At 37.7% G+C, this 27,537-nt stretch overlaps 3 protein-coding genes across 3 annotated transcripts; 2 read left to right on the top strand and 1 right to left on the bottom strand.

The window, feature by feature from the left end:
- Positions 1–1,443: 1,443 nt before the first annotated feature.
- Positions 1,444–5,543, bottom strand: LOC147850099 (WAT1-related protein At3g18200-like). Its single transcript, XM_087337022.1, has 8 exons — positions 5,084–5,543; positions 4,748–4,810; positions 3,841–3,957; positions 2,858–3,092; positions 2,616–2,774; positions 2,192–2,343; positions 1,731–1,901; positions 1,444–1,604 (listed from the first exon to the last, which is right to left on the bottom strand). The coding sequence occupies exons 1-8, from the start codon at positions 5,323–5,325 to the stop codon at positions 1,508–1,510; spliced, it is 1,236 nt and encodes a 411-aa protein (XP_087193148.1). The 5' UTR covers positions 5,326–5,543; the 3' UTR covers positions 1,444–1,507.
- A 6,243-nt stretch (positions 5,544–11,786) lies between these two features.
- Positions 11,787–13,877, top strand: LOC147850100 (uncharacterized). Its single transcript, XM_087337300.1, has one exon. It carries the CDS (start codon positions 11,823–11,825, stop codon positions 13,731–13,733), a length of 1,911 nt encoding a protein of 636 aa, XP_087193426.1. The 5' UTR covers positions 11,787–11,822; the 3' UTR covers positions 13,734–13,877.
- A 7,484-nt stretch (positions 13,878–21,361) lies between these two features.
- Positions 21,362–24,991, top strand: LOC147850101 (uncharacterized). Its single transcript, XM_087337123.1, has 6 exons — positions 21,362–21,508; positions 22,310–22,364; positions 22,475–22,912; positions 23,544–24,081; positions 24,198–24,355; positions 24,462–24,991. Exons 3-6 carry the CDS (start codon positions 22,601–22,603, stop codon positions 24,852–24,854), a joined length of 1,401 nt encoding a protein of 466 aa, XP_087193249.1. The 5' UTR covers positions 21,362–21,508; positions 22,310–22,364; positions 22,475–22,600; the 3' UTR covers positions 24,855–24,991.
- The last annotated feature ends 2,546 nt before the right edge of the window (positions 24,992–27,537 follow it).

Consider the following 27,537-nt stretch of genomic DNA (forward strand, 5'->3'; position numbering starts at 1 on the left):
ACTAGTGGTAAAAAGAATGGGATAATACTACAAGGCTACTTGCAAGAAATTTATGGTGACATAGGTAAAGCGTTTGGTTTTACACAACTAGCATTTGCAATAGCAATGGGAGGATTATATTCACAAGCCACGGACTAACAAAAATATGCATCATCAAATAGTCATTTAACTTGTTGTAAGTGTCCCAATGGGCCAAAGATTACTATCACAAAATATAGGGTTATTCTTTATGCATATGGACATGTATCCTAGCTAAGCGCTCCAGATCCATATTTGGTCGGGTGGAACCACTAAGATTTTAAACCATGAGATAGTTGGATTATTTTGTGGAGAAGTGTTTGTAAGATGATAGAAGAGAGAGTAACTTGTAAGCTAATTGAGAGTTTCAACTAATACAAGTAGAATTGGGAAGTTAAAGATCAAGATTCTGTAAACAATAATAGATTAGATTAGACTTTATCTGAGTTAAATGGATAGGGGAATAAATTTTAAAAAGAACTCTTTGATAAAATAATATTCAACAAACAAAAAATTCACTCCCCTTCCAATACATCATAGTTCCCATTGTGTAAGTTTTCCTCAAGCAATTGGCAACAGTTTGGTTTGAACTTAATCTATTTCAGTATCTGACTATACCAAGCATCGTTGAAAACTCATTTATGAAATGTCAGCAAGAAATTTGCTAACAATTTGCAATAATATAAATAAATTTTAATCAAGAAACAATATACTTTCGAAAATGCGCAATCTTACGACATGGTATTAAAGGCGACAAAAACCTTTTATTATCATAAATATTAGACAGTGAGCAACTTAGCAGCATATTTAGCAGCCGTGTGCCTTTCACATTCATAAATGCAACATTTACGAAACCAGCTTGAGAGAATTGCTAGTATAGTCCCGAATAAGATATGTACCAATGGACAAGATGGTAATATGCTCACAAAATCTTGTAACACAAATATACATTATGCTAATTATGAAATCCAGCAAAATTCACTCTTAAGGGGCATAAAAAAGATGCTTGTATCACTTTCTTATTTCTCGACCTTTATACATTATTTCACAATCGCAGTGATGGTCCTGAAACCTTCACATATGATTTACATCATCAACACTTCATTTCTCTACCACCGCCATTTACAACAATGCCTCCCAACCTGTTGAGTGGCTGAAGGTATATATATCGTTTGACACCCAGTACATCAAACAGATAAAATGTAGCGGAACATATTAAGGTGATGTTTATAAGAGTATTATGTAATGAAAGCAACCTAGGCGAAACGCAAATTGCCAGTGGGCTTTCCTTTTTATCCCTTGAGAAAACATCATCACAGTGGATATTTGTGATGTGATGTTTAAAAAGGATATGTAGTGATTAGGGTCTAGAAAACGGGACGCAATACATGGGCTCGCACCCATCCCATAGATCATCTTCAGTCTGTCATGGGCACTATAATCTATCTATCTCATTCATATTTTTCCAAATACATGTCCCAGAAATGATTCACAACCCCCATCTCTTCAACCGTTGTTTGTACACGTGCCGCCGCCTATGGCCGTGCAACTCCAGATCTCCACATCGTATTGAGATTGCATCAAAGCTGGAAGTAGAGTATATAAGAGGTGCAGAAGAAATCAGTTGCATCTCAAACCCTCTCTTCCACACAAAGGAATATTACTATGATTACTATTATGCAACGCCCAAGTTTAAGGTTTCATTAGAAGACCTTCCATCAACAAGAAGCAGTGGCTCTCTGAGATCCTTTTCAGTCTCAACCATGGATGTTCCATATGTAGAGGAGTCTTTCATATTCTCTCCAACATCCACCTTCCTTTCCCTCGACTTCCCCCAAACAACAAGATATAGGCCCGTAATGATGGTGAGCCCACCTAGCAAGCTGCACAATATATATACTTTTTAATGTCAATCCCAATATACATATTAGTTAAAGCTTGGGTAAAACACCACCAAAATACCCCTAACAATTTTGGATGTTTACTAGAATACTCCTCGAACTTCAAAAAATTACTACAATACCCTCGAATTTTGGATGTTTAGCGAGCTATCAAAGTACCATTTTAAAACAGACATAAGGGTGAAGAGTATTTTGGTGTTTTCCCCTTTTAAGTTCTAGTTGTAGAACAAGTAATCTCAGATATAGATATAAATTCTATGTATAATATGCACCTCCCCATGTAAAATGTCTCTTGCAGGAATATAGACGACAAAATAGCCACTAAAATCGTCTGGAGAGGTTGATAAGCAGCAACAAGAACCGGCCCCCCTCGATATGCACACCAACCTTGCAGAGTCATTGCCAATCCTGATGCCACAACTCCCTTCACAAACACCACCGGTAAAAAACCACATCAAAATACCATTATAACTCAAAAGGTTACACATGTTTGGGGTAACTCTAGAACCGACAGATATAGATGGGCCCCTTTACTTCCCATGAGAATTATGAAGGGTATAATGCTGAAGAAAAATGTAGCGACAAGAGATATTGGGTTTATATACGTCTTGATATATTCTCTAAAACATGCTTTTGTGCACTTTTTCACATTCGAATCCTCATCCAATTAAGAGCATAAAGAAAAGCATGGCCTACCCCATACAATATTGCAGGCAAATCAGAGTAGAAAGTTGTGATCCACACATTGACATCCTTCTCTACATATGCAGCAATCAAAGCAAGTTGAATGCTTCCAAACAGGTACGTAATTGTTGTTGCAGATAACTGAGCAGGATAATCTCTCAAAATTGGATTCTAGGATATAGAACAAGGAAAATGAATATCCCCATAGATCGTCAAAGTGAGAGACAAATCAAAACGAAAACAGCACATAGTACCTGTATGATGAACCAGATGGCCCATGTTATACAATTACCAAGGAGACAAAGAGCTCCTAGTTGCCATGAGACAAATGAGGACATTTCAGCTGGCAACTGACCATTGGTCGCACTTGAAACAATTAAAATTGCAGGACCTTTGTACAGTGCAATTAGAGTTGCCCCACTAACACCGATGAATACTCCCAATACTTTAGCCTGGCCTTCCCTTCTTTCAAATTGTAGCTTTTCTGTACTGGACCCAAAAATTAGAGTTATATCAGCTGACACATATATGGTAGAGGATCTAAAATGGTGAAGACTGATGAAAATATGAGAAACCTAATGTATAATCACCATCAATAATAATTATTGATGGATTATCAGTCAGTTAACAGAGAAGAAGTGATAAAGACACAATCATAGAAGAAAGAAAGATATATTAACGATTCCAAAAACCGAAATGGTTTATATGATCCAACTGAAAAAAATGTTTTGCTTCTAGCCAAAATATATTCTCAACATTTCAATTTTTGTTTGTTGTTTCTTCATCTCGCATCGAATATATCTTGTTGTTTCTTACAGATATATCTTGGAAATCCTGAAGTCTTTCTCTACATAAACATTTTCTGTGTTTTAAGCAACAGGCAAGGTTGTTTCATATTTACATTTTGATAGTATTGTGAACAGTTTTCTTTACCAATTGCAAATGCATAGAAGTAAAACCTAATGAGAGTGTAAACAAAACAGAATAATGGAATGGAAAGTATGCACATGGTCGATGAAGAGCTGATTGTTCAAAACATCGAAGGCATTTTAGAATGTTGTAAAAAGAAAAAGAAAATGGTGTTTTCATGCAGCTATTCACACACCAAGGAAAAAGCCTCTAGATGGAATATTATACAGATTAAATTTCAAAATATGGATACAATAAAAGTAAAATACTTTGCAATCATTTCAACAAACATATATGGAAACTTTATTTCAAGGAATCCATCACACACCCAAGTGATACGGCTATTCCAAAAGTCAATGCAGGCGTCAAGTTTTGCATAGTCGCAGTAAATGTTGCAGATGTGTAGTAAAGACCTGAAAGGAACAGTGTCTGGTTTACACAAATTCTGCAAAAAGACGCCACAATATTAAAAAAATATCATGAAAATATATTCAAGATTGAATCAATTATATTGACCAAGCAAAGCTAATCCTTGAATCATGGTGAGATGGTTATGCTTCCCTAAACCTTTCTTGGCGTTGGAATCCATGTGTGCAAGGATGTAGAAATACTTGTAAAGAAAATCTAACTACAGGCAATCCAAACGATGTGATCCCAGCCGAGAAGAATGAGCATGATTAATCAATATGATAGTCCCGCAAAGAAGAAAAAACAGAAAAAAAGGAAGTGTATGGTTATGCAGCAAAGACAGCACACAAATATGCCAAAGAGATATGGCAAAAAAAAGGATAAGAAGAATTCAAGAATCACACAAGCATTTGTACTAATTCCAATATCATTCAGTGAGGAGCAGTTGGACATTCTCCTCCAAAATATGTGAGCCTAACCAAAAAAGTGAGGCCATAGGCATCAACAGAAAGTTGAGGATCTAAGAGACAAGAAAAAACATTGCAACTAAATTTTTATGAGCATGTAGAATTGGAAGAGGATGAACTAACCATTTTCTAAGAGTATACTATATTTACTTTCGCGAACATGTAAATGCAGAAAAAGGATGATCCAACAATATTGAAATCGGATACTCATAAAAAGATATATACATACTCACACACACACATATATATGCTATCATTGGTTGTGGAAAACAAATCGATTAAAATATACAAGTTACAAGCTGCTGCATTTACTTGTTAAACAAAATAATTATGTATACTAGTTTGGTGTCATTAAATTACCCAATCAAGCCACTCAAAAAGAGCTGAGATAATTTGGAAAGTGTCAATCTCGGACGTAGTCTCCTGCAAAGATGAAACAATAAATGACTCTTTCTCTCTTAAAATTACTGGCTATATTAAAACAATATGAAAGTATTAAAAGTAATCTGCAGCAGTGAGGATCTTGCTTTGAGACAAGGCTGACATAAAGGCAACTCTTCTTACAACAAGGTACCCATAGAACTCAGTTGTGAGAAAGACCATCACAACCACCATTGCCATTATTATATTAATTGTCACCATCTCTCTGTGTAAAAGACAAACAACCCTCTTGGAGATTTAATTTGCAATACTAACCTTTCAGAGAAGAAGGCCAAAGGAGCAATAACCAATGCAGCAATGGCATTTCTGTAGACTGGGAACACACTTCTACTGGTACCAGAGGACAATGCAGCCTTTGCAAGAACCTGAAAGGCAGCATAGAGAATTTGCACTGATGCAGCAGCAACATGTACTCTAAATGCACTCGCAAACAAATCCTTACAAGAAATCTTCCGCTTCTCCTGACGATCATCACACAAAAGTTCCTCCATATCCATGTCTAAAGTCCAATTCCAATTCCAATACGACCGAATGAGAACAGAGTAGGACACGTGTGAGGAAATAACCGAGGATATTTAGGATTTTGGTGGGATCGGTTGTTGGGTGAATGAGGGTTCCATGACCATGAGTGAGGGAAGGTTGCATGTATTAAGCTCTGCCAGATTAGGGTTAAGGATTGTGTCTTAGACTTTGCTAAAGATAGGGATTATGCCTTAGCTCTGATAGGTAGGGATATGGCTAGGGCTAGGGTTAGGGTTAGGGTTAGAGATTCTCAACTAGATCTACAACCGAGGATATATTAGGATTTTGGTGGGATCGGTTGTTGGGTAAATGAGGGTTCCATGACCATGAGTGAGGGTAGGTTGCATGTATTAAGCTCTGCTAGATTAGGGTTAAGGATTGTGTCTTATATGTACTTTGCTAAGGATAGGGATTATGCCTTAGCTCTGATAGGTATGGTCCATGGATATGGCTAGAGATTCTCAACTAGATCTGCTAGGGTTAGTGTCTCTCTATAAGGTTTGCTAAGGTCGGGGGCCGTGTGGTACCTCGAGATTTTATAATGGCTTTCAGAATGAGGGATGGACGGATGGACGGATTAATTAGAGAGGGCTTCAAGCAGACTCCAAAGCAAAGAAAACAAATGCAAGGGTAGCATGTCAATGAGAGAGAGAGAACAATTAGTAAAGTCGTGGCAATATATGCATTATCTTCTTCTTCTTTTAGTGGGGCACCATCATCGAGTGATTGAGAATTTTGTAATTTGTTACGAGATGAATCGCGCTCATCTTCTTCTTCTCTCGACTTTTTTATTGGCATGGAAAAGAGAAGCTGAGATCTCAATTCAATCGTTTTATTTCTCGATTGGGGCTTTTACATTTGGGAGATGTGGTTGATTTGGATAATGAATCTCAAAAGTTGTTGGACTTTGAAGATTCTTGAATCCAAACGGTGGTTCTGCATTCCCCCAAATTATGGATTTATTTGGGAGAAATTACAAGATACACCATTGTTGCATGGATCTTTGCCATTTGAGAGATGTGGTTGATAATGAATTTCAAAAGTTGTTGGACTATGAAGATTCCATAATCCAAACGATGGTTTTGTATTCCCCCAAATTACGGATTTATTTGGGAGAAAATTATAATACATACCATTGGTGCATGGATCTTTGTCGTTGAAAACAAATCTTACACCTTGGGTACATTGGTGGTTATAGGATGGTACACACTTGTCATATGTCACTACAAATATAGTGTATCATCATGCAATGACATCATTATCTTGGATATCTCCTAAAGCAGAAAAGGTGTGGAATGTATATAAGTGGTGGAAAATATTACAACGTAGTTGGCCTTCCCATTTGTCATTTTTTGCAAAGGTATTCATATGGGGAGTCATGATTGGTGGGCTCCCATTAGGTTTAGCCTTAAAGAGATGAGGACTTCGATGGGTCACTTGTTTCTTTTGCACCATTCCGTTGGATGACCATACACATGGGTTCAGTAAATGTTCTATAGTGTGTATCATTTGGAAGTCCTTACCGAACATTTGGTAAGTTTTAACCCATTCTTATTTGAGACCTCAACAATGGGTTTTTTCACACAATGTTCAAAATGGTCCAAATGACAAGATAGAGGTATTGTTCCAATTTTTATAATATTAAGAATTGCAACATAATTGAAATTATTTGTAATGCTTTCATGTTTGATAGTAGGCATGAGGTATATGAAGAAGCTAAAAGGTATTCTTATGTGGAATTTCTAGTTGCTTGAGCATGTGGGAATCATTTCCTCAAATGCATATTCTGGTTTTCGAGTGGCATTACAAGACGTACCTCTCCATACATATGATAGGATAGATAGGTACATGGGACTAAGAAGTGTTGTAACAAGTGGATTTTATATACAATTAATATAATTGTGTACTTTTACTGAGAGAGAGAGAGAGATTGTGTAGCAACCCCTAAGCAATTGGGGGGAGCTGGAATATTGAACTTATCTATGCATATGATGGCTCGTAGATTTTCATTATTACAAGACATGTGTTCAAACTCACAACCATGGATATCTATTGTTCAATATTTCATTGAGAACAAGGGTTTAACACATAGGAGGACAACAATTAAGGCTTCATGGTGGCAATTATTGAATGGATGTATTTCACTTAGGATTCTGGGCTTTTCATGTGTTCAACACTTGGTTACATCATGGCAAGAAGCACTCTTATTATGTGTATGGAAACCATCATCTAGTAAAGAGCATTGTAATCCTTTGCAAAAAGAGTTACTTGTGTCTTCTCATTTATTATGTTGGCTAGGAAAGGAGAGATTGTGTTCTCAAATTAATCGTTTGTTTTGTTTGGGGGTCAAAGAGGTGGGAGATATAGTTAGGGCTCCATCTCAAAGAATTTGGAGTTTGTTGAAGCGTGATAGTTATTATGCATCCCGCCTAATTATGGGTTTATTTGGTAACAACTACAAAATATTGCATTGATGCAAGGTTCCTTACCTCTACAAACAAAAGAACAATCGTGGATTGATTGGTGTTTACGAGGTCAAATGTCGTTGTTATAAGTGACTACCAATCTTTTGTATCATTACTCTGTTGAGTCTCTTGGATGGCTATCATCTAAGGCTGAAGAATAATGGAAAATATACAAATCTAATCATGGGTGGTGAAAGATCTTACAACGTAATTGGCATTCTAAATTGCCCCTTGTAGCAAAGGTCTTCATTTGGAGAGTTTTGATTGGAGGATTGCCTTTGGGATTAGCTCTAAAGCATTGTGGACTAGCAACGGGTAGTTGCTTTTTTTGCATTGTTCAAATGGAAGATAGTACTCATCGATTTATACAATGTTCGATTGATTGTTAGATTTGGAGTTACATTTCTCAAATTTGGCAAGTTTTATCACGATGTTATTTGACACCTAGACAGTGAGTGTTTGCACAATTTACATAGGTTGACCCAAAATCAGAGATGGAGATCGTTTTTCTATTTCTAAGATATTGGGGATTGCATCATAATTGGAACATGCACAACACTTTTGTATTCGATGGTAGACATGGAGAGAAAACATATCTACGAAAGTTAGAGGGAGTATTAATGTGACAATTTTCTATATTGGAGCAAGTGGAAATTCATTCCTCAGTGGAGTGTTTGTCTTGCCTATTGGCAATTCAACATGTTCCACAACCCATGTAATGCAGTGTAGTTAGTGGGTGACTATACTCCATTGTCACACCCATTGTGAGTAACGTTTTTTACACACATTTAGTACTATAATTGTGTGTTTTCACCAAAGAGAGAGAGAGAGAGACACACACACACACATAACAATGGGCCCAGTTCGGTTTCGATTCAATTCGATTTTGGTGCCTTGAAACCAAACCAAATCCTTTATATAAAACAAAAACCAAACCAAACCAAACCGTTTATGAACATTCGAACATTTAAACCAAAACAAGTTAAAACCAAACTGAACCATTTAATAAAAAGTTTAAACCTAATCACATTTAAGCCAAGCTAATTAAAAAATTAATTCAATAAAAATACACAAATAAGCAGTTATGTTAAAATAAATAAATAAGATTAATTGAGCCATTAGATTAAATAAACAATTAAGTTAAGTGAATTAAACCAATGAAAAACATTAATTAAACCATTAAATTACATAAATATTTAATGGATAAAAAAAGATAGCCTAAAAACCTATAAACCCTAGTTTCAAAACCAAACCGAATTGAAACCAAACCGTTTATTATTAATTAAAACCAAACCAAACCATTTAATTATTTTGGAACTTATAAACCTTTAAACCATGGTTTAACAATTCAGTTCGGTTTAAGCCAAAACCGGGCCCATTGCTACACACACACACACACAAGAAGGTCATGGATTCACGCACTACATTCCACAATGGCTTCTACTTATTAAATTAATTAAGAGGATATGTATGGAGTAATAGAGAGGTGAGAAAATTCGGTTTCGAACCCGAGACCCAAGGCTAATAGTTTAAGAACTTATCACTAGAGTAAGCTAATTATGGAGAGAGAGAGAGAGAGTTTAATCAATTTTTTCATTTGATGATCAAAGTGGTGGCAAATATAGTTGGGACTTGATCTCAAAGTATTTTGGAGTCCATTAACACAATGATTACTACACAATTATGTTTTTATCTAAAAACAACTACAAAATCTCAAATTCGTGGAAGGTCCTTTACATCGACAAACAAAAGACTAGTAATGGGTTGATTGATATATATGAGATCAGAGGCCACTTTCACAAGTGGCTACTAATCTCTTGTATCATTGTTGCACTCAGTGTCTCCGATGACTATCGTCCAAGGCTAAACAAGAATGGAAAGTACTTATTCTGATTGTGGATTGTGGCATATCTTAACGATGGTTATCGTCTAAGGCTAAACAAGAATGGAAAGTACTTATTCTGATTGTGGATTGTGGCATATCTTAAAATGTACTTGGCATTCTAAATTGCCATTTGTTGCAAAAGTCTTTATTTGGTTAAGTGTTGATTGGGTGTTTGCCTTTGGGATTAGCTCTAAAGCGATCCGGATTAGCAATGGGCAAATTCTTCTTTTGCATTGTTCAAGTGGAAGACAGTAATCATCATTCCATACAATGTTTGATTGTTTGTCATATTTGGAGCTACATTTCTCAAATTTGGCAAGTTTTGTCACGGTGTTGTTTGATGCCGAAATAGTGGGCATTTTGCACAATTCACATAAGTCAACCTAAAATCATACATAGAGATCATTTTACTACTTTTAAAGTATTGGGGTTTGTTTGATGGTAGGCATGGAGTCAAAGAATATCTACGAAAGTTGAAGGGAGTACTAATGTAACAAAATTATTTATCGGGGCAAGTAGAAATTATTTCTTTGGTGGAGTGTTCGTCTTGCCTATTGGCAATTCAACATATTCCACTACTCGTGTAGTGGTGTCCATACTCCACTGTAACACCCATTGTAAGTAGACACACCTTACACTCACATAATAGTCAAGCTTCTACAATATCTCTTTATCCCTCACAATATTTATGTGCCCAACACAACTCGAGATCTCTTTATTCATCATGGCTCGTGATCTCCTCCTTCGACATCGGCTTGGATGTAGGAGGAGCGGGGTTTGTGAGGATGAAGGTGGTGGAAGCTCCTTGGACAAGATTGGGGCAGCGACATGCATGACAACGAGCGACCCTCCCACATGAGTGTGCAGTTGGGGCGGGCATGGTATGGTCGGGATAAGATATAGGGACTTCTTTAGGCTCCATAGCGAGTTTGGGTCCATGAATTGAGCTCCCACCAAGGAAGGAGTGTGCACTTTTGCTTGTATCCCCCCAAGAGAAGGGTACTTCGAAAAATAAAGAAAATCCCTTCTTCTTCTTCTTCTTGTAGCCCCCAAAAGAAGGGTATTTCGGCGAAATAAAGAAAACATCACCTCACCTTCTTCTTGTTGTTGGACCCCCGAAGAGAAGGGTATTTTTGGAAATAAAGAAAACCTCACTTCACCTTCTTCTTCTTGTACCCCCAAGAGAAGGGTATTTCTAGAAATAAAGAAAACATCATGTCACCTTCTTCTTCTTGTACCCCCAAGAGAAGGGTATTTTGGGAAATAAAGGAAACCTCATCTCACCTTCTTCTTCTTCTTCTTGTAGCCCCCAAGAGAAGGGTATTTTGGTGAAATAAAGAAGACATCACCTCACCTCCTTCTTCTTGTTGGACCCCCAAGAGAAGGGTAATTCTGGAAATAACGAAAACCTCACCTTCTTCTTCTTGTACCCCCCCACCCTCCCTAAGATAAGGGTATTTCGGGAAATAAAGAAAACCTCAACTCACCTTTTTCTTCTTGTATCCCCCCTCCCTAAGAGAAGGGTATTTCAGGAAATAAAGAAAACCTCAACTCACCTTCTTCTTGTACCCCCACCTTAAGAGAAGGGTATTTTGGGAAATAAAGAAAACCTCAACTCACCTTTTTCTTCTTGTATCCCCCCCTCCCTAAGAGAAGGGTATTTCGGGAAGTAAAGAAAACCTCAACTCACCTTCTTCTTCTTGTACCCCCACCTTAAGAGAAGGATATTTTGGGAAATAAAGAAAACCGCACCTCACCTTCTTCTTCTTGTAGCCCCCTCCTAAGAGAAGGGTTATCTAGAAAAAATAAAGAAAACCTCACCTCACATTCTTATTCTCCTTCTTCTTCTTCTTCTTCTTCTTGTACCCCCAAGAGAAGGGTATTTCTGGAAATAAAGAAAACCGCACCTCTTCTTCTTCTTCTTCTTGTACCCCCAAGAGAAGGGTATTTCTGGAAATAAAGAAAACCGCACCTCTTCTTCTTCTTCTTCTTGTACCCCCAAGAGAAGGGTATTTCGGGAAATAAAGAAAACCGCACCTCTTCTTCTTCTTCTTCTTCTTCTTAAACCCTCTCTTAAACCTCGCCATCGCCATCGCCATCGCCATAGCTCTGTGTCCCTGCAATGCGACCCGCTCTCTGCTGCAGGCTCCCCCTCCTCCTGCGCAGAAGAACTTCGGGCCCCTTCCCCCATCTCCCGGTTCCCAGCGCTCCGCCATGGTGCAGATCGCCTCTCACGACCATTTCCAAAGATGGAGAAGGAGAAGAAGGCAGAGGAGGCGAGGTGGAGCCGACAGAGATGGAGATGGAGAGAAGGAATATAAAGATGAAGAATTACCAGATGAGTGTATGTGATGGGAAAAACGAAGGTGCTGCTGGTGAAGCAGGACATGAGGATATTATAACAGATAAGAATCGTGCAAGAACTCCTGACCTGTCGTTTTCTGCTTCTTCTGATACTATCCATGGAGACGCAGATAAAAACCATGTCAATATGCAGTTCGGTGTAACCAAGAAAAGCCACTTGAAACCTCCTACGACAGTGTTTTCTCATTCTTCTGATGCTATCCATGGAGACGCAGAAGAAAATCATGCACAAACTTCCGCCAGGGTTATTGATTCTGATTGTGTAGCAGCAGAGAAAAATCATTTGAAACCCTTCTCCGGGGTTTCTGGATCATGTACTACGCATGAAGATACAGAGCTAAATAATTTGAAATCTCGTGATAGGGTTTCGCATTCTTCTGTTCATGACGGTATAACGAAAATCCATGCTAAACCTGAGGAGAGGTTTTCTCATCTTTCTGTGGCTCAGGATAGTGTCGCAGAGCAAAAACATGTGAATTCTCATTCTGATTCTATTCACGAAGATACAGAGCTAAACCATAAGAAACCTGATGCTAGGGTTTCTTCTTCTGCTATTACGCACGAAGATGTACAGAAAATGGAACCTCGTGCTAGGCTGGTTTCACCACCATCGTCCTCTTCGTCAGAGCAGAACCATGTGAAACCTAATGCTAGAGTTTCTCTTTCCGGTACGATAAATGAAGATACACAGCAAATAAACAATGGGAAACATTATGCCAGGGTGGTTTCACCATCACCATTACCATCACCATCATTGTGCTCATCTTCATCAGAGCAGACCCATGTGAATTCTGCTACTACAAATGAAGATACAGAGCAATTGAACAGTATGAAACCTCATGCTAGGTTGGTTTCATCATCACCACCATCACCACCACCATCATCCTCTGGTGCTGGTAATGAAGAGAGCATAACAGAGCAAACAAACCTCGAAGAGATGGTCCGGGAGTGGGCAAGTCTACGGAGGACGAGATTGACCGCGAGCGTGTTTGCATTTGCCATCGGCTTCTGGGAAGGCCGCCGTGTCCAGCTATGGAAAGAGAAGATCGGCATATTGGAGCCGTTCCAAGGGAACCTATCCACGAACTGGGGAACCCTAAAAGAAGCCCCTGCCATCCAGCAATACATCAAGCTCACCGACAATAAAGTCCATCACCAACTCTTCAAGTCGTATCCCCAAGGGACCTCGATGCCCGATTGGATGGGCGCATCCCCTGATGGCCTCGTCTATAGCCGTTCGGCTTTTATGCTTGAGAATGGAGGAATCTTAGAGGTGAAATGCCCTTTCAATCGCGGCCGCCCCGACATTGGCGTCCCTTGGCCGTATGTCCCTTACTACTACATGCCTCAAGCACAAGGGCTTATGGAGATTTTCGATCGAAATTGGATGGACTTCTATGTTTGGACACTGAATGGGAGCTCAATCTATCGGATTGATCGGAATCCGGACTTATGGGAGCTCATGTTGACTGCCCTGAATGACTTCTGGTGGGGTCATGTCATTCCTGCTAAACATTTGTTGTCTAAAGAGGGCGGCGATGCGGATTTGAGACGGTTTAAACCGGGTCCTCATCACGCCCTCTTCTTGACAATCGCGAACAAATGCAAGGTTCTAGCAGACAAGTCCCCTTTGCTCCTTCATGATCGCAATCCTCGGCTTGTTCGATAAGATTTAGAGCAAAAAAAAACAGGTTCTGGTGGGTATTCCCGTTGCCTTCTGTCTGGATCGTATCAAATGTCAAAGAAATCATCGTTTGTTCTGTGTTCTCGTGATGACCTTACCAATGTTAAACACGTTATTGTTCCTTTCATTTCCTCCTGTCAGTGCTCACCATTGTCTTATGGTGTAATTACATGATGGATAGGCATGCTCTCTACAGATTCTGGACTCACTATTGATTTGGATAGCATGCCAAGGATTTTGAAAAATGTTTACCAACCCTAGAGATCTTTGTGGTGTGAATACTGCAATAGCTAAAATACAGCCAAGGGGTCTAAAAATCACTGAGGACTACTCTGTCTCTGGCATGGGTCATGTTATAAATAAATTTCTATTGGATGGTTGTGGATCTGTTCTTGGCGATTGTACCATGGAGCCAAATTTAGTTGGCACAATATTCTTAATTGTTCGGTGCTCTTGGCTTTGTGCATGTTTCAGCACTACACTCAAAGAATTATGTGGGCCCATTTTCAACTTTGAAAGGAGTCATTGGTTTGATACTAGTTTGTAAGGAGATCCTTCATAGTAATTTGATTGCTCCTTGCTAGGCCATGATCATGGCGTGATACACGACTCAAGTTTTTATATATGTGGATGTCTATAACTATCAATGGGTTGTAGGGAAGATATGTACTGCGAAGAAAGAAGAAGAAAGTTATATTTGTGTCGGCCTATGAGACAAGCCATAGTATCAGTGTGCAAACTTTTATTTTGCCACAAAACTCTCTTATGGTTTTGTCCCATGTTCTTCAAATCAGTCTTATAAAGTGATATATCGTACTTACTGATGAATTAAACTCGTGCAAATACGGGGGGGTCTCTTATTGAAGATGGTTGGAATAATGTTCAATGACAATTGATCTTTTGTATGGACTGCCTATATGTAATCCATCCAGAATGAGAAGAGTGAGATAGTATCAGTTTTTAAACTGTACAGTGTTAGTTCCAACCTATTTCCAACTTGTCATGTCCCATTTTCAGAAGTTAGTATATGAAAGACTTGATGAGCCCCAAATCTTATGGCAAATTTAGCTCATTAGCAGCGACAAATATTTTGCGAATGGCCTTAAAAAAGGCCCCTCAAATTGGGAATGTAACTTCGATTCTCTTTGGGAGTTAATCTCAGCTTGATTGTGTGGAGAGTTGCATCAACATGCTATTTACAGATGCTAAAATAGGTACCCAAAGCAGAATATAATAAGCTGGATTCAGAATTGTGGGGAAAAAATGAATTAGAGGATGTTCATTGAACTCAGGATGGAAATCTACACAAACTATGTTATTGTAAAGTTGAATTTGTGTTTACTATTCAAGAGAATCCAACACATGTTCTGTTCTTTTTTAAAGTCATCAACTAGGTGGTTGGAAACAATAGCAGCCCTTTGATAGATTGTATGTTCCACTAGGTATAGGCTGCAATAAAAGAAAGGTTGTGGGCCCAAATCCAACAATGCTATGCGATTAAAGATTACAGTTGAGACTCCATCCTTGTGCGAGAATTCAAGATCTTTTTGCGTATAATGAGGATTTGTAGGTGTATTGCGATAGGGTGAATACTTTCTCTTTGATTGCCTAGAATTTGGCCTGACATTGTCTTAATAGCATGTGAAAGAGATCTTACATTGCTCTATGCCAAACTTAAATTGGGTTCAAGCACTCGACTACTTCTCTTGAACAACTGCCTTGCAAGGTAAGTGTCTTTTGTGTAATTGAGCTTGAGATTTTTCACTTCGATATGGTGTTGTGTGATGGTTCGCTTGAGAACCCCTAGAATGCATACATACTTACATTCTTGTGCTTAACCTGAATCTCTCATACATAATTGACTACTTTTGGAAGAGCGTCTTTAAGTTTGTTTAGTTAAACCTACCAATGTAACGAGATTTTGTAGGCAGGTTACGTTCTCCCGAGTCCCTACTTCAAAAGTTCTGTTTGGAAATAGTGAAAGCACATACTCTAATCATCAATTGAAGAAGACATTTATAAAATATTTTCGATTACCATATTAAATACATCTTTTCATCCATCATGGAAACGGTTACATAAATTCATCTTTTGGGATAAATATCTTATCTCTCGAGACTTCATTCTAACTTATCTGCAAAATTTGGAAAAAACAAGTTTGCACTTCACTTGTTAGTCTTGTACAACAAATCTTGTGCCACAACTATGAAGGCAATGTCAAGGTAATAGCTTACTCTTATCTAGCCTTCACAAATTTAACAAATTTCAAATTCTAAAATAATATATATCCTTTATAAGAATTCACTTCCATTGGTGACACAATCCTCACCTCGTCACAACAAACGGTTAGGCATTTCTTCGATGTACATTTGTTCTTTTGTTGAATGGGTTTCGCTATAACATCCTTACCAAAAAGATATTACATATTAAAACATAGCTTTTTATTCGTGCAATTTATATTGTTGATTTCCAAATATTCAAACTAACAAATATGACAATGTCGTGTGGGTCTTCAATAATGGGTTAGACGTTGGATGCAACACAAAATCTCTTCATAACCTTAGCGATTTTTCGCCTCACAAAGGATGTACTATGTTAGGTTGATTGTCTCACTAATGCAAAAGAGTGAAAATCATAGCGATTTTAAACTCATGACAAGTGCATTGTTTGGCTTGTCCTTTAATAGGCCATGCTAAACCAATCTCCACTCTATGACCATTCGAGATTTCTTCTTTTTGTATTTCTTTACCTTCACTATTTGGTGATTAAGGTGAAACGAGGATATTGTTGTCTCCATGTACACCCTATATAGATGTTATATATTATAGGCATAACCTTATGGATCAAATTTATGGCTAATTTTAATGAGTTAAGGGACCGTAGGATAATAAGGAAAATCGGTTATCCTTGAAATGAAAAACAAATCCATAAGGACCAATTATGAATATCACCCAACTCTTTTCTTTATTATCTCACTTTTGCCCTATGTACTAGTTTAAATCTTATATGATTTTGCCCATTTTGGGATATCATGAAAGGACGTGACAATGCATGCTGCAAAAGAAGTTTCTATTTTTGGTACAAGGTTTCTTGAAAGGTATAAAGAGAGGAAGAGAGCTCATTTCCAAGGATCAACATGCAAGGCCTAGTCTTTGTGGAAATATACAAAGGCCACATTGTCGTGACACTCACACTTCACGTTATGAAATTTGCAGAATTTCAGTATCAAAGGTTAGGCATAGCAATAAGGGGGTCACTAGAGAAAACAAGGCATGCATCAAATATTTAGAGACCGATTTGTGGTCAGTGAAATATTTGGTCATGTTTGTAAATTCAAGGAATGTTTGGTCTATAAGTAAAAAAGATATTTTTATAATTATGAATTAATAGCGAACACGTATATTTGTGTCACGGACGAGTAGTATAAAGTAGAACCAAGAGGAGATCAAATATTGAGATAGAGAAGAGACGAGAGAAAGAGAGCAATAACTCAACCTATGCTTTCATAATTGGTGTTGTTCACCTTGATTGAAATCAAGGTGCACCCAAGTATTTATACAAGAAGGTGGAGGTGTGCATGCAAGTTAAGAATATTCTAGAGAATGCACGAGGATGCATTTTCTAGAAGTTTTTAGAAAGTTCTAGTGTTCAACATATAATGCATCAAGTACAAGGATGCCCAGATGGATGTAGCTCAATTGGTAAGGTTTCCTAATGGAATCAAGGTGCACCCAAGTATTTATACAAGAAGGTGGATGTATGCATGCAAGCTAGGAACCTACTAGAGAATGCGTGAGGATGCATTTTCTAGAAGTTTTTAGAAAGTTCTAGTGTTCAACATATAATGTGTCAAGTACAAGGATGTCGAGATGGATGTAGCACTCAATTGGTAAGGTTTTCCAATGGAGCTAAGAGGTCATGGGTTCAACCCTTACATTCCATAGTGGTATCTATCGAATTCAACCTCATATACATGTCAATGTTGTGACATTACAATTTGAGGCATTTCAAGAGAAGTCTAGGAGTATCTCAACCACCCTAATGAGGGTGGTGATTAGTCTATATAAACTACTCAAGGAGGCAAGGGGAAATGAAGGAAGCAACAAATCAATCAATCAAGGAGTGAAGCGAAGTAGGCACTAACAATAGGTGTAAAAGTATGAAGTGAAGAGGAGGAGGAAGAAGATAGTGATCAAAGAGAAAAAGAAGGGTTTCCCACGCAAGGAAAACGAAGTGAGGTCACAACAAAAGAAAAGAAAGGGGAACATCTTATTGCAAGAGCCGTTACCCATCAAGTGTCAATCAAGAGTTCAAATCTTTCTCTGTACACATATACGAGAAGTAGAAAATGAGGGGAGGTCATAACAAAACAAAAGAAAGAGGAACACCTTATTGCAAGAGCCTTTACCCATCAAGTGTAAATCAAGAGTTCAAATCTTTCTATGTACATATATACAAGAAGTGTAAGTTAAGTCATTTAACATTCTTGAGACAATCCAAGTGTTATTGTTTAAATAGTGTAAATTGATATATTCAAGTAATAAAAGTGTTTCCTTTTACTTCATCTTTGAAGACAATCTTTTATGCATAATCCCATGTTTTTTCCACAACCATCTAGTTACTTCTATGATCTCCCCTTAAATAAAATATTGGCAGTTTGATGTGAGGACCACAATCTATGCGACATTGTTGAGATATAAGAATCAGGTTTGCGATAACAATTGAAGGAATGATGTCAACATATAGAGGGTGCATAGGAGGCCTACAACAACAAAGCTACGGGGCCATCAATCATAGACTTGATATGCGAAAACTCAAGGATCTCCCCCCAACACTCTTTTTCAAATTTATATATTTCATCATCCTAATCTCTCTCTCTCAATACCCCATGTAACAGGGTTAATCGTTGTAAAAACACTTGATCATATCTTAGTGCTAAGCCCTTTTGAATTGATTGTAATTGTCTAAAATGTTTCCATCTTTATGTATTTGGGAAAAGAATTGCAATTGTACTTCTTTTGATTTACGATCGAACAAGGATTGCCAAGGAGCAGAAGAAATTATACATATCTCCAATGCTTGCTTTTGTGGAAGGATTATCCATTGTCCTGCCCATCACCCCTCGATGCCCAAGTTTGTATGGCAATTTCCATTGTTAGAAATCTTCACAAACATGCTCCTCCTCCAAGTCAATGTTGTAGTAGGAGATGAGTGCCGACGAAGGAGAGTAACTGTATGGTTGAGAGGTCATAGAGATATTGTAACGGATAGAGAGAGTGTACGATTGTAAGGTGTCATCCACACTAACAATTGGATATCGAGATATATAAATGAGGATTTCCCAATCTACTTGATCTCAAGGTCATCCACATTAACCATTGGATATGATGATGGCCCTTTGTTTTGAACCATTGCTCATCTCTTTCATTCTTATCCAAACTCTCTTTTTAACTTTTTATTTGCGTTGCTACTCTCTCTAGTTCTCACACCATTGTTCTAGGGTTGTGCCTAGGTTCTTCTCATGCTTGACAATTGTCCATTTTATCATCTTGCTCTATGTTGATGTGTGTCTACTCACTTGCCCAACTCCATTGGCTCATGTTTCCTTGCTCTTTTGATTCTACACACGATCTCAACCATCCAAACATTTGCCAACCTATCTTTTCGTTCCCTCATAACTTCTCCACACGCTTTTCATGCACCTTCACCAACATCCATAACAATGGACAATTTCCCTTATTCTTTGTCCTCAAACTTTCTGGATCTACTAATAATGAGGGGTGTCCACTCATTTGCTTCCTTATATGATAGGTCACATGGCCCATCCAATTGAGTTTACATGGTCGGGTTCCCTAACATGGGTGAGTTTCTCGACATGGGTCTAATTCCCGAATTTCTTCTAGTTGCCAAATGCGGTATGGTTCCATACCCTCGCTCAAGTGCAACCCACCATTAGTGTTTTCCCGAATGTTTGGCATAATAGAGATTTGGCCCATCAGTATTCTACTTCTAAATTGGCTTACATTGGATACTTCTTCTCCTTGTTGAAGACTACATTGCTGAATCCTAATCATTGTCCATAATATTGGGTCCCATTGTGTATGCCTAAACCTCTCATTAGGCTTATTATCACGATGTGGTGTGTGAGAAGGGGGAAAACACAAAAGAGATCAAGTTTAAAAAAATCTTGAGACCCATCAAAAGCAAAAATTGTTGCATAGTAGTAGAAAAGGTAATGGCGCATGAAAATAATAGATTTTTTTATGTTTATGTTACAAGGGAGCTCTTGAAAGCTATAAGATGTGTAGATAGCTCATCACCAGTTGGCAGGTTTTGAGATTTGAGTGCTTACAAGGCTTTGGTGATAAATCAAACACAATAATGTATCAAATCAAGAGGGCCCATGACAGGCTTGACAACGAGAAGACGACATTGTTGTTGATTGTGGATTTGTCATGCCAAATCAAGGATATAGCCCAACTCATTTCTTTCATATCTCGCTTTTCGCCCTATGTATTAGGCATAAATCTTGAATTATTTTGCATATGTCCATATAATTTTACTTGTAATATGCGAGCTTTACAACTACTCTCTTCCTTATTTATCTACTTCAACCAAACTTTAAGCTCAAGTTGTTTACACTTGCCTCCCCTACTGAGGCTTGATAAAAGGGAAACACCATTGTAAATCTGATCCTCAAGAGAACATGTTGAAGACCAAAGTAAGCTATGCGTTGAAATGCTACTCAAAATCGAATTTATCCATTTGTCCCCTATTTGATTCCATGTAAACGCGAGAGTAGTCCTCGTGAGGCTCTCCACAAGGCAAACCAATATTTTCTTTTACGAAACCTATGGAGCCATTTCGTGATGAAGATCTAGAGCGGGCCACTTGTCGACCCATCAATGGAAATCATGTCTCTTGAGCAACTCGACATGAGGCAGACTCGATAGAAATGGTGGAGTTGTTGCCAGGGAACCCGTTGTAAAAGCTCTCCTAGAGAGAATGACATCTCTCAAGCCCTCTTACCATACTCATTTTTCTTTTTTTTATCGGCATACTGGATGGTGAAGGTGTTTTACGAGAAAGCAATCTTGTGTGTATGTGTTACGCGCACGTGCCTCCCATTCTTTTGAGTGTCGAGATGATGACTTCGGATAACTCTGTGATGATAACACAAGGAAGCATGATCTTCTCTTCTGAAAGAAGACAAAAGGAAGGCTAGTTTTGTAATTGATTGAAATTAAACATGTTGTAAACAATGAACACACACACACACAAGGAAGAAAGAAGAAGAAGAAGTGAGAACAAAAGGAAGGCTAGTTTTGTAATTAACGAAATTAAACACACACATAGGGAAGAAAGAAGAAGAAGAATTGGGAACAAAAGGAAGGCTAGTTTTGTAATTATAGAAATTAAACACACACACATTGGGAAGAAAGAAGAAGAAGAATTGAGAACAAAAGGAAGGCTAGTTTTGTAATTATAGAAATTAAACACACACATAAAGGGAAGAAAGAAGAAGAAGAAGTGAGAACAAAAGGAAGGCTAGTTTTGTAATTATAGAAATTAAACACACACACACACACACACACACAGAAGAAAGAAGAAGACGAAGAAGAAGAAGATGAAGTGAGAACAAATTTGGATGAAATTAGGGTTACAGGCAAATCAGTCCCTGTGGTTTCTTGGCGTGGTTCTCTGCTCACGTCTGTCTTCTTCTTCGCCCCAAGCTTCAGATCTCCTTCCAACCACACGAGGTTTCCTCTCTCTTCTTCGTACTTGTTTTTTTGTTTTTTTTCTTCTTCTTCTGTTCTATGTTGTTTTCTTTCTTTGGTAAAGTTCCTTTCTTTCTGCCTCCCAATTCGCATGGTTTTCTAACAGTTCGTAGTTTTCTGTGGATCTTGTAAATAGATCCGATCTTCTTCTGTTTGCCTTCCTGGGCTGCCAATGTTTATATTTTTTGCTGAATCTTCTAGGATTTACTGAATCTTTTAGGGTAAACTGAAGCTTCTAGGGTTTACTGAAGTTTCAAGAGCCTATGGTTTTTTAGGGTTTACTGATGCATTGTAGCATGTACGTGATGTATTACAGTACCCCAAGTTTCCGGAGTAGCAATGGAAGTTGATTTTGAAAAGAGCAAAGTTGTTTCCAATAATTTCAAAAGTAATTCGAAATCTCCGTGTAGGCTAAAATTTTGTATCAAATCGGCAGCAACAATTGTTGCTGGATGTATAGCAAAGGAATATAATTGGAAAGAAATTTATAAAGTTACAGATTTGGCTTCCGTAAATCTTGCGCTATTAGTATATTTATTCTGCTATAAACTTATTTGGCTAAAATCCGATATGAACTTGTGGTATTATCTCATAATGACCTATTGCTTCTTGCATGAAAAGGAAACTTGGGGTGATCACTAAAGCAAAGTATCCCAAACATTGGATGTTGATGCATTCTTGAGTATATAGAGAAGGCTTGTTTCTAGTTAGAGATTTATTGATGTTTTCCTTAGTAAATTCATGTACCTCCATGAAAGCAAGCCTTATTGCTTTGTGGTTCAGGTTTGCAATCAATTATTGGACTTGAGGCTGCTAACCTTAGGAAGGTTAAATTAAGGTAAGTAAACAGCTATGATTGATGGGAGGTCACATTGATTGATTTTTCAAACGAATCATTACCATCTTGGGTAACATCCTCTTGATTGTTCTATAAAAACACTTTGACAGAAATTTGGTGAAAAGTAGTGAGGAACTGGCCTATTACTTCTTCGGTGATTCCTATACACCCCCAAATCACAAATATTTGTGTAAGTTAAAGAGCCAAGCACTCTGTGCTAAACCTTTTTGTCATCAATGGGTGAGCCTAAGGATGATGAAAGAGATGAGGAATGGTTTAAGGAGGTTTATGGGCAAGGGTATACGGGTCCTATACGGTCGACCAACGAAATCTCTCATGATAAATCTAGTGTAAAAAAGAGGTCCATGACAGAGGCAAGTGATGAGGATGAATCCCCTCCTGATCCTAATGCAGTCCCTACTGATTTCACAAGTAGGGAAGCTAAAGTGTGGGAGTCCAAAGCCAAAGCTATAGAAAGAAATTGGAAGAAAAAGAAAGAAGAGGAGCTCATTTGCCGCATATGCGGCGAGTATGGTCATTTTTCTCAGGTATGTTTGTGTTGAAAATCTCCAGGTAATCACTGCACTCCAAACTACTTACTTGTGCTTGCTTTCAAAGTACTAGGTTCCTGAGAACTGTTTGAAAGGGCTTATACAGAGGTTCATGTCAGATGTTGGAAGTAGTATTGCTGAGTGCTTGGAAACTTACAACGATCTTTATTGTATAAATGGGAAGATGGATCATTCAATCTAAAATAATTCAATCTATGACCGTTGTCATGTAATGAAACTATATTTACTGAATATGCAACACAGCCATATTTTTCAGTGGCTCTGTAAAGTTCTGGGATTGGAAATGCTTCTGGAGCTATACTTTACCTGATTATTCTATGTGGGCTGTTTGGAGGTAGACATAACTCAGCATCATTATATGCTGGCACTGAGTGGGCAATTATCCATCATTATTGCAGTCGTAACTTAAGAGTTATTAGCTATACGGTGCTATTTTCTTGTCATTTTTGCCATCATTAAAAAAATTGGGACATGTATTCATATTTCCAGCATTATGATATTGTCATAATGTTCTCACATCTAGTGCATCCTCTATGGATTCTTTCATTTCATTTCTTTCATTTACTATTTAATCTTCTTTCTGATCATGTCATTTGTTTATGTACAGGGATGCCCATCCACCTTGGGTGCAAATCTCAAGCAGCAAAGAGAGATAGTGGAAAAGATTCCGGTGAAAGACAAGAGGTTAAAACCAAGAATAATTGGAACAGGTGGTTCAGTAATACAGGGTATAGAAAAGGATACAGGATGCCGACTAAAGCTAGAGGACAATTTAGCATCTGGAAGTGCCTCTTTTTTCGTCCGAATTTCGGGCAGCAGCCGAAGTATGGTTGGAAAAGCTGTAGACGCTGTGAAGAAATTACTTGATCAAGTGCAACATGAAAGGAAGCCACAAAGCTCACAACGGTCACATGGTTCCCATAACCGCGGGTCTAGCATGAATTCAGTGGGTAGTGTGCAAATTCAACACATGCCTAACCAACCATCACGTCATGAACAGTCATATCCTGGTCAAGATCTTCCTTATTATGGAGATGGTCAGTATGGGGGCATGGAGCAGATGAATCAAGTTGATTCAAGGCGTCAATGGGAGGGTGGGAATCAGAATGGTTCCTTTGCCATGACATCATATGGGCATAAAGGAGGTACTTCTGCTTCTCCTTCAAATTTTGTTAAAAGTTGTCTTATGGTTGACACTATTGTATGGTTTGCACTTCTAGATAGAACAAGTTCTGAACTGCAAGTATTATGAATGTCATAGGGGAAGATCATGTTGCTGAGGTGGATGTGGGGTACACGGATCAGCAACCCATAACCTCAACCATTGAAACCCTTGAACACAAATTTGTACAAGAGACAATGCAACTAACCAAGGAGCTGAATGATGCTGAAGACAAGGAAAATGCGAGGCATCGAGAGGTTTGAGAAAAATAAAATAGTTATCAATTTAAAGCGTTTTTAGGAAATAAAAGATGCATCTGAATGTTTTCAGCTTATGCAATATTCTCTTTTAACTTGTTTTTAGGCCATGAGAGAAATCCAAGAGCAGTATCAGCAAAAGATGGTAACGCTTAGGTCGCAGCAAGGAAAACGTCGGGAAGAGTTTTTGAGGCAAGACGCACATTTTAGGCAGCAAAAATACCAGCAATATCCGCCAAATGCTCCTCCACAATCTGGGCCGAAATATTATGATTATGATTCATCAGGTGGCTTTGGTAATAATAACCGTGACAAACTTGGCTATGGAAACTTGGTAGACAGGAATGATGGAGTCATTACCACAGGAGGTAGTTATGATTCTTATAGAGGTGAAGGGGGTTATCATAACTCTTCACGGTCATATAGGAGCTCAGGTTATGATGCCCCTGTGACTCATTCCAGAAGTCAAGGTTATGATGCAGGGCAATACCGTTACTGAAGCCATCCGTGTATGTATATTTCTTTTGTTTTGCTTCTTTTGATATTTTCTACTTAGGAGATTGCTATTGTAGGCACAACTTGCGCATGATCTTTCAGATTGTTTTTTAGTTTAGATAACAAGTTTATTGTTCAATATTTTCTTTCTTTTTTTAACATTCTCTTTGATTGTTCACGTTCTTGGAAAAAAGACAAATATTAGTTGTGGTTGCATAGATGTTGGAGAAAGAGTCCTTGAGAGTACATCTCAAATGTTATTGGTCTAATTTTCCCTTTGTATTGCACATTAATGGTGCTATTGATCGAGCAAATGTGTCCAACATCAAATGAGCATTCTATATGCATATAAATATGTTGGTATATGGTTTTTGTTAATGCATGAATTTATCAGATTGTTATATATCGGAAATTTTCCCTGTTTAGATTTTTCAGGACAAGCTCCTTGTTTTTTGATATATTTTTTAAGGTTATCCTATTAAAGAAAGAAATGAGAATTGCAATTAAAAGAAAGGGATCTGAGTGTGTTAGGTTGATCAGTGACAAGCTTTTGTGGTTGGAACCATTAATAATTTTTCATTTTAGTGTAGTTTCAGATGCCTCATTGACTCTATTTCTATTATTATGTGATATATTAGTATCATCCAACGTAAAAAAAATGACATGAAGATTCTTTTTTTGAAGCCAAACTTGATATATTTCATGGGAGTTGTAGTTGATGCTAGTGTACCATGAAAGTTTAATGGCAAAAAATTCTTGAATTCCCCTCCTATGGACTTCTTTCTCTATTGTATTACATTTTCCAAAACCTATGGAAATATTGTTATTTTCATTGAGATATTTTAAGGTGTTTTAGGTTAGGATTCAACTTAGTTATTCATTGGTATTATTAATGTTTGTGAGTGCTTATCAATGGTATGTTTCAATTTTCTTTTTTTCCTTGTCTTCATGAGTTTCGTTGTTTCTAGCATAGACATTAACCCTTTCTAATGCCAAGAAAGTGAAGCCACTTAAACAAGAAGTGAACACCATTGCCAACACTACCATAACATAAATGGTCACCACTTGAACAATAAACTCATTTGAGTGTTTCGTCGGCCACACCATTACAATAGGCCTTTGAAGCTAATGAAGTACGAGATACAACCCTTTGAATAGTAAAGCTATTTACTTTTTATAATGTTTCTCAAGACAATTCTCTCTCAAAGCATTGAAAAAGGCATTAAAAAAGATATCAATACAAATGTAGTAATGATGGTTTTTGTTGCATGAAGATGATGTGATATTTTTTGCAAATACTTCATGAGATGCACAAAAGTTTACGAGGCATTGGAAGAGTTTCATATATACACAAAGTTGAGTGTGTACGATAATGACTCATGAGCCACTTAAAATTGTGGAAAACTTTAAATGCCTTGACCTTGAGGCTCCCTCAAATCATAGATGGATTGAATGTGCTACTCGCCTAAATATAGGAAAGAGTATACTTGAAAACACATGAAATCACGGAGAAATTAGTGTTACGTCATCATGAAATGCTTTTATGACATGGGTAGCGAGTAAAAAGATCCAAAAGACACATAAAAGCAAAATTTGTGTTCCAGCTGGATAGTTGGATGTAAGTATAAAAAAATGGTTTGGAATATGGGATGTAATACTCTTGCTTCATGATGTATCACTAGATTCCATTGTAAATGAGGCCATTTTGGTACGCCAATCTATCATCACATGGGGAAAATGTGGAGGCTCACGCTTCACACATTATACTACATATGTTGCACCTAACTACAAAACCATATACTTTGCTAAACAATGAAACCATATACATCAATACATGTTAGAGCCCATCCCATTGTCTACCATCCGAACCAATGCTTCCATTCAACTTAGTTCACACACATTGCAACGTGAGGCATGTCGTTGGGTAGAAGTAATAAGAGTAGTCGACTATGCGTACTTTGCTTGAAATAAGTTTGGAAGTCTAAATATTATTCTTTGATACAATGTTATGCCTTTGATCATATTCGACTATTCTTTGCACACATCTTTGACTAAACCCAATCCTTGCACAAATTTCTCCCACAGTCACAATGTGCACTCTTGATTGCAACATTCATTGGTGGAAAATTCTTGAACATCAAGAGTCACTACTCACTTTCACATGTATTGCATGAAATGTAATATTTTTGGTATTATTTTTTGGTCCTATTTGACCTCCAAAGTTGATAATAGAATCTATCTATTTATCTATCTATCTCTCTACACAAGAATACATGTTAGAGAACATCTTGTTGTTTAGAATCCAAACTATTGCGTCCAACAACTTAGTTCGCATTTACTTTGATGTGATATGGGGCCGTGGGTGATAAGGCTAGTCAACGATGTAACTTTTGCTCTATATTACACTTTGATACACTCCTTTTCTTCCTTGGATCATAGTTGATATTGCTTTTCATGAAGTTTTTACCAAAGCTTTCAACGATAGATGGCATTGGTGTGCACCAAGAGTATCAATTCTTGCCCATTGACTAACCAAGCTTTCCATCGGTCATTTGCTTTAAATATTGAAAAGGGACTACACAGATAGGCAAATTAGATGGTGCTTGATTCTCAAAGTTTTGTCTTTTTCCACTTACAAATATGTACTTACAAACATACATATATTAAAACACATTATCATTTGAACT

Source organism: Azolla caroliniana, unplaced genomic scaffold, assembly GCF_043228905.1.
Source record: "Azolla caroliniana isolate FFs.n. ecotype wild unplaced genomic scaffold, voAzoCaro1.0.p SCAF_22, whole genome shotgun sequence".
Classification (NCBI taxonomy): Eukaryota; Viridiplantae; Streptophyta; class Polypodiopsida; order Salviniales; family Salviniaceae; genus Azolla; species Azolla caroliniana.

Bases quoted from the DNA above. Each gene is read 5' to 3' on its own strand.
- LOC147850101 (XM_087337123.1), top strand. From the start codon at position 22,601: ATGGGTGAGCCTAAGGATGATGAAAGAGATGAGGAATGGTTTAAGGAG. The intron at 24,082-24,197 runs GTACTTCTGCTT...TGAATGTCATAG, and splicing joins ATCATATGGGCATAAAGGAG to GGGAAGATCATGTTGCTGAG. The intron at 24,356-24,461 runs GTTTGAGAAAAA...ACTTGTTTTTAG, and splicing joins AAAATGCGAGGCATCGAGAG to GCCATGAGAGAAATCCAAGA.
- LOC147850099 (XM_087337022.1), bottom strand. From the start codon at position 5,325: ATGGATATGGAGGAACTTTTGTGTGATGATCGTCAGGAGAAGCGGAAG. The intron at 4,811-5,083 runs GTTAGTATTGCA...TCATCTTTGCAG, and splicing joins TTGGCCTTCTTCTCTGAAAG to GAGACTACGTCCGAGATTGA. The intron at 3,958-4,747 runs GTAATTTAATGA...GTCTTTTTGCAG, and splicing joins TTTTTGAGTGGCTTGATTGG to AATTTGTGTAAACCAGACAC.
- LOC147850100 (XM_087337300.1), top strand. From the start codon at position 11,823: ATGCGACCCGCTCTCTGCTGCAGGCTCCCCCTCCTCCTGCGCAGAAGA.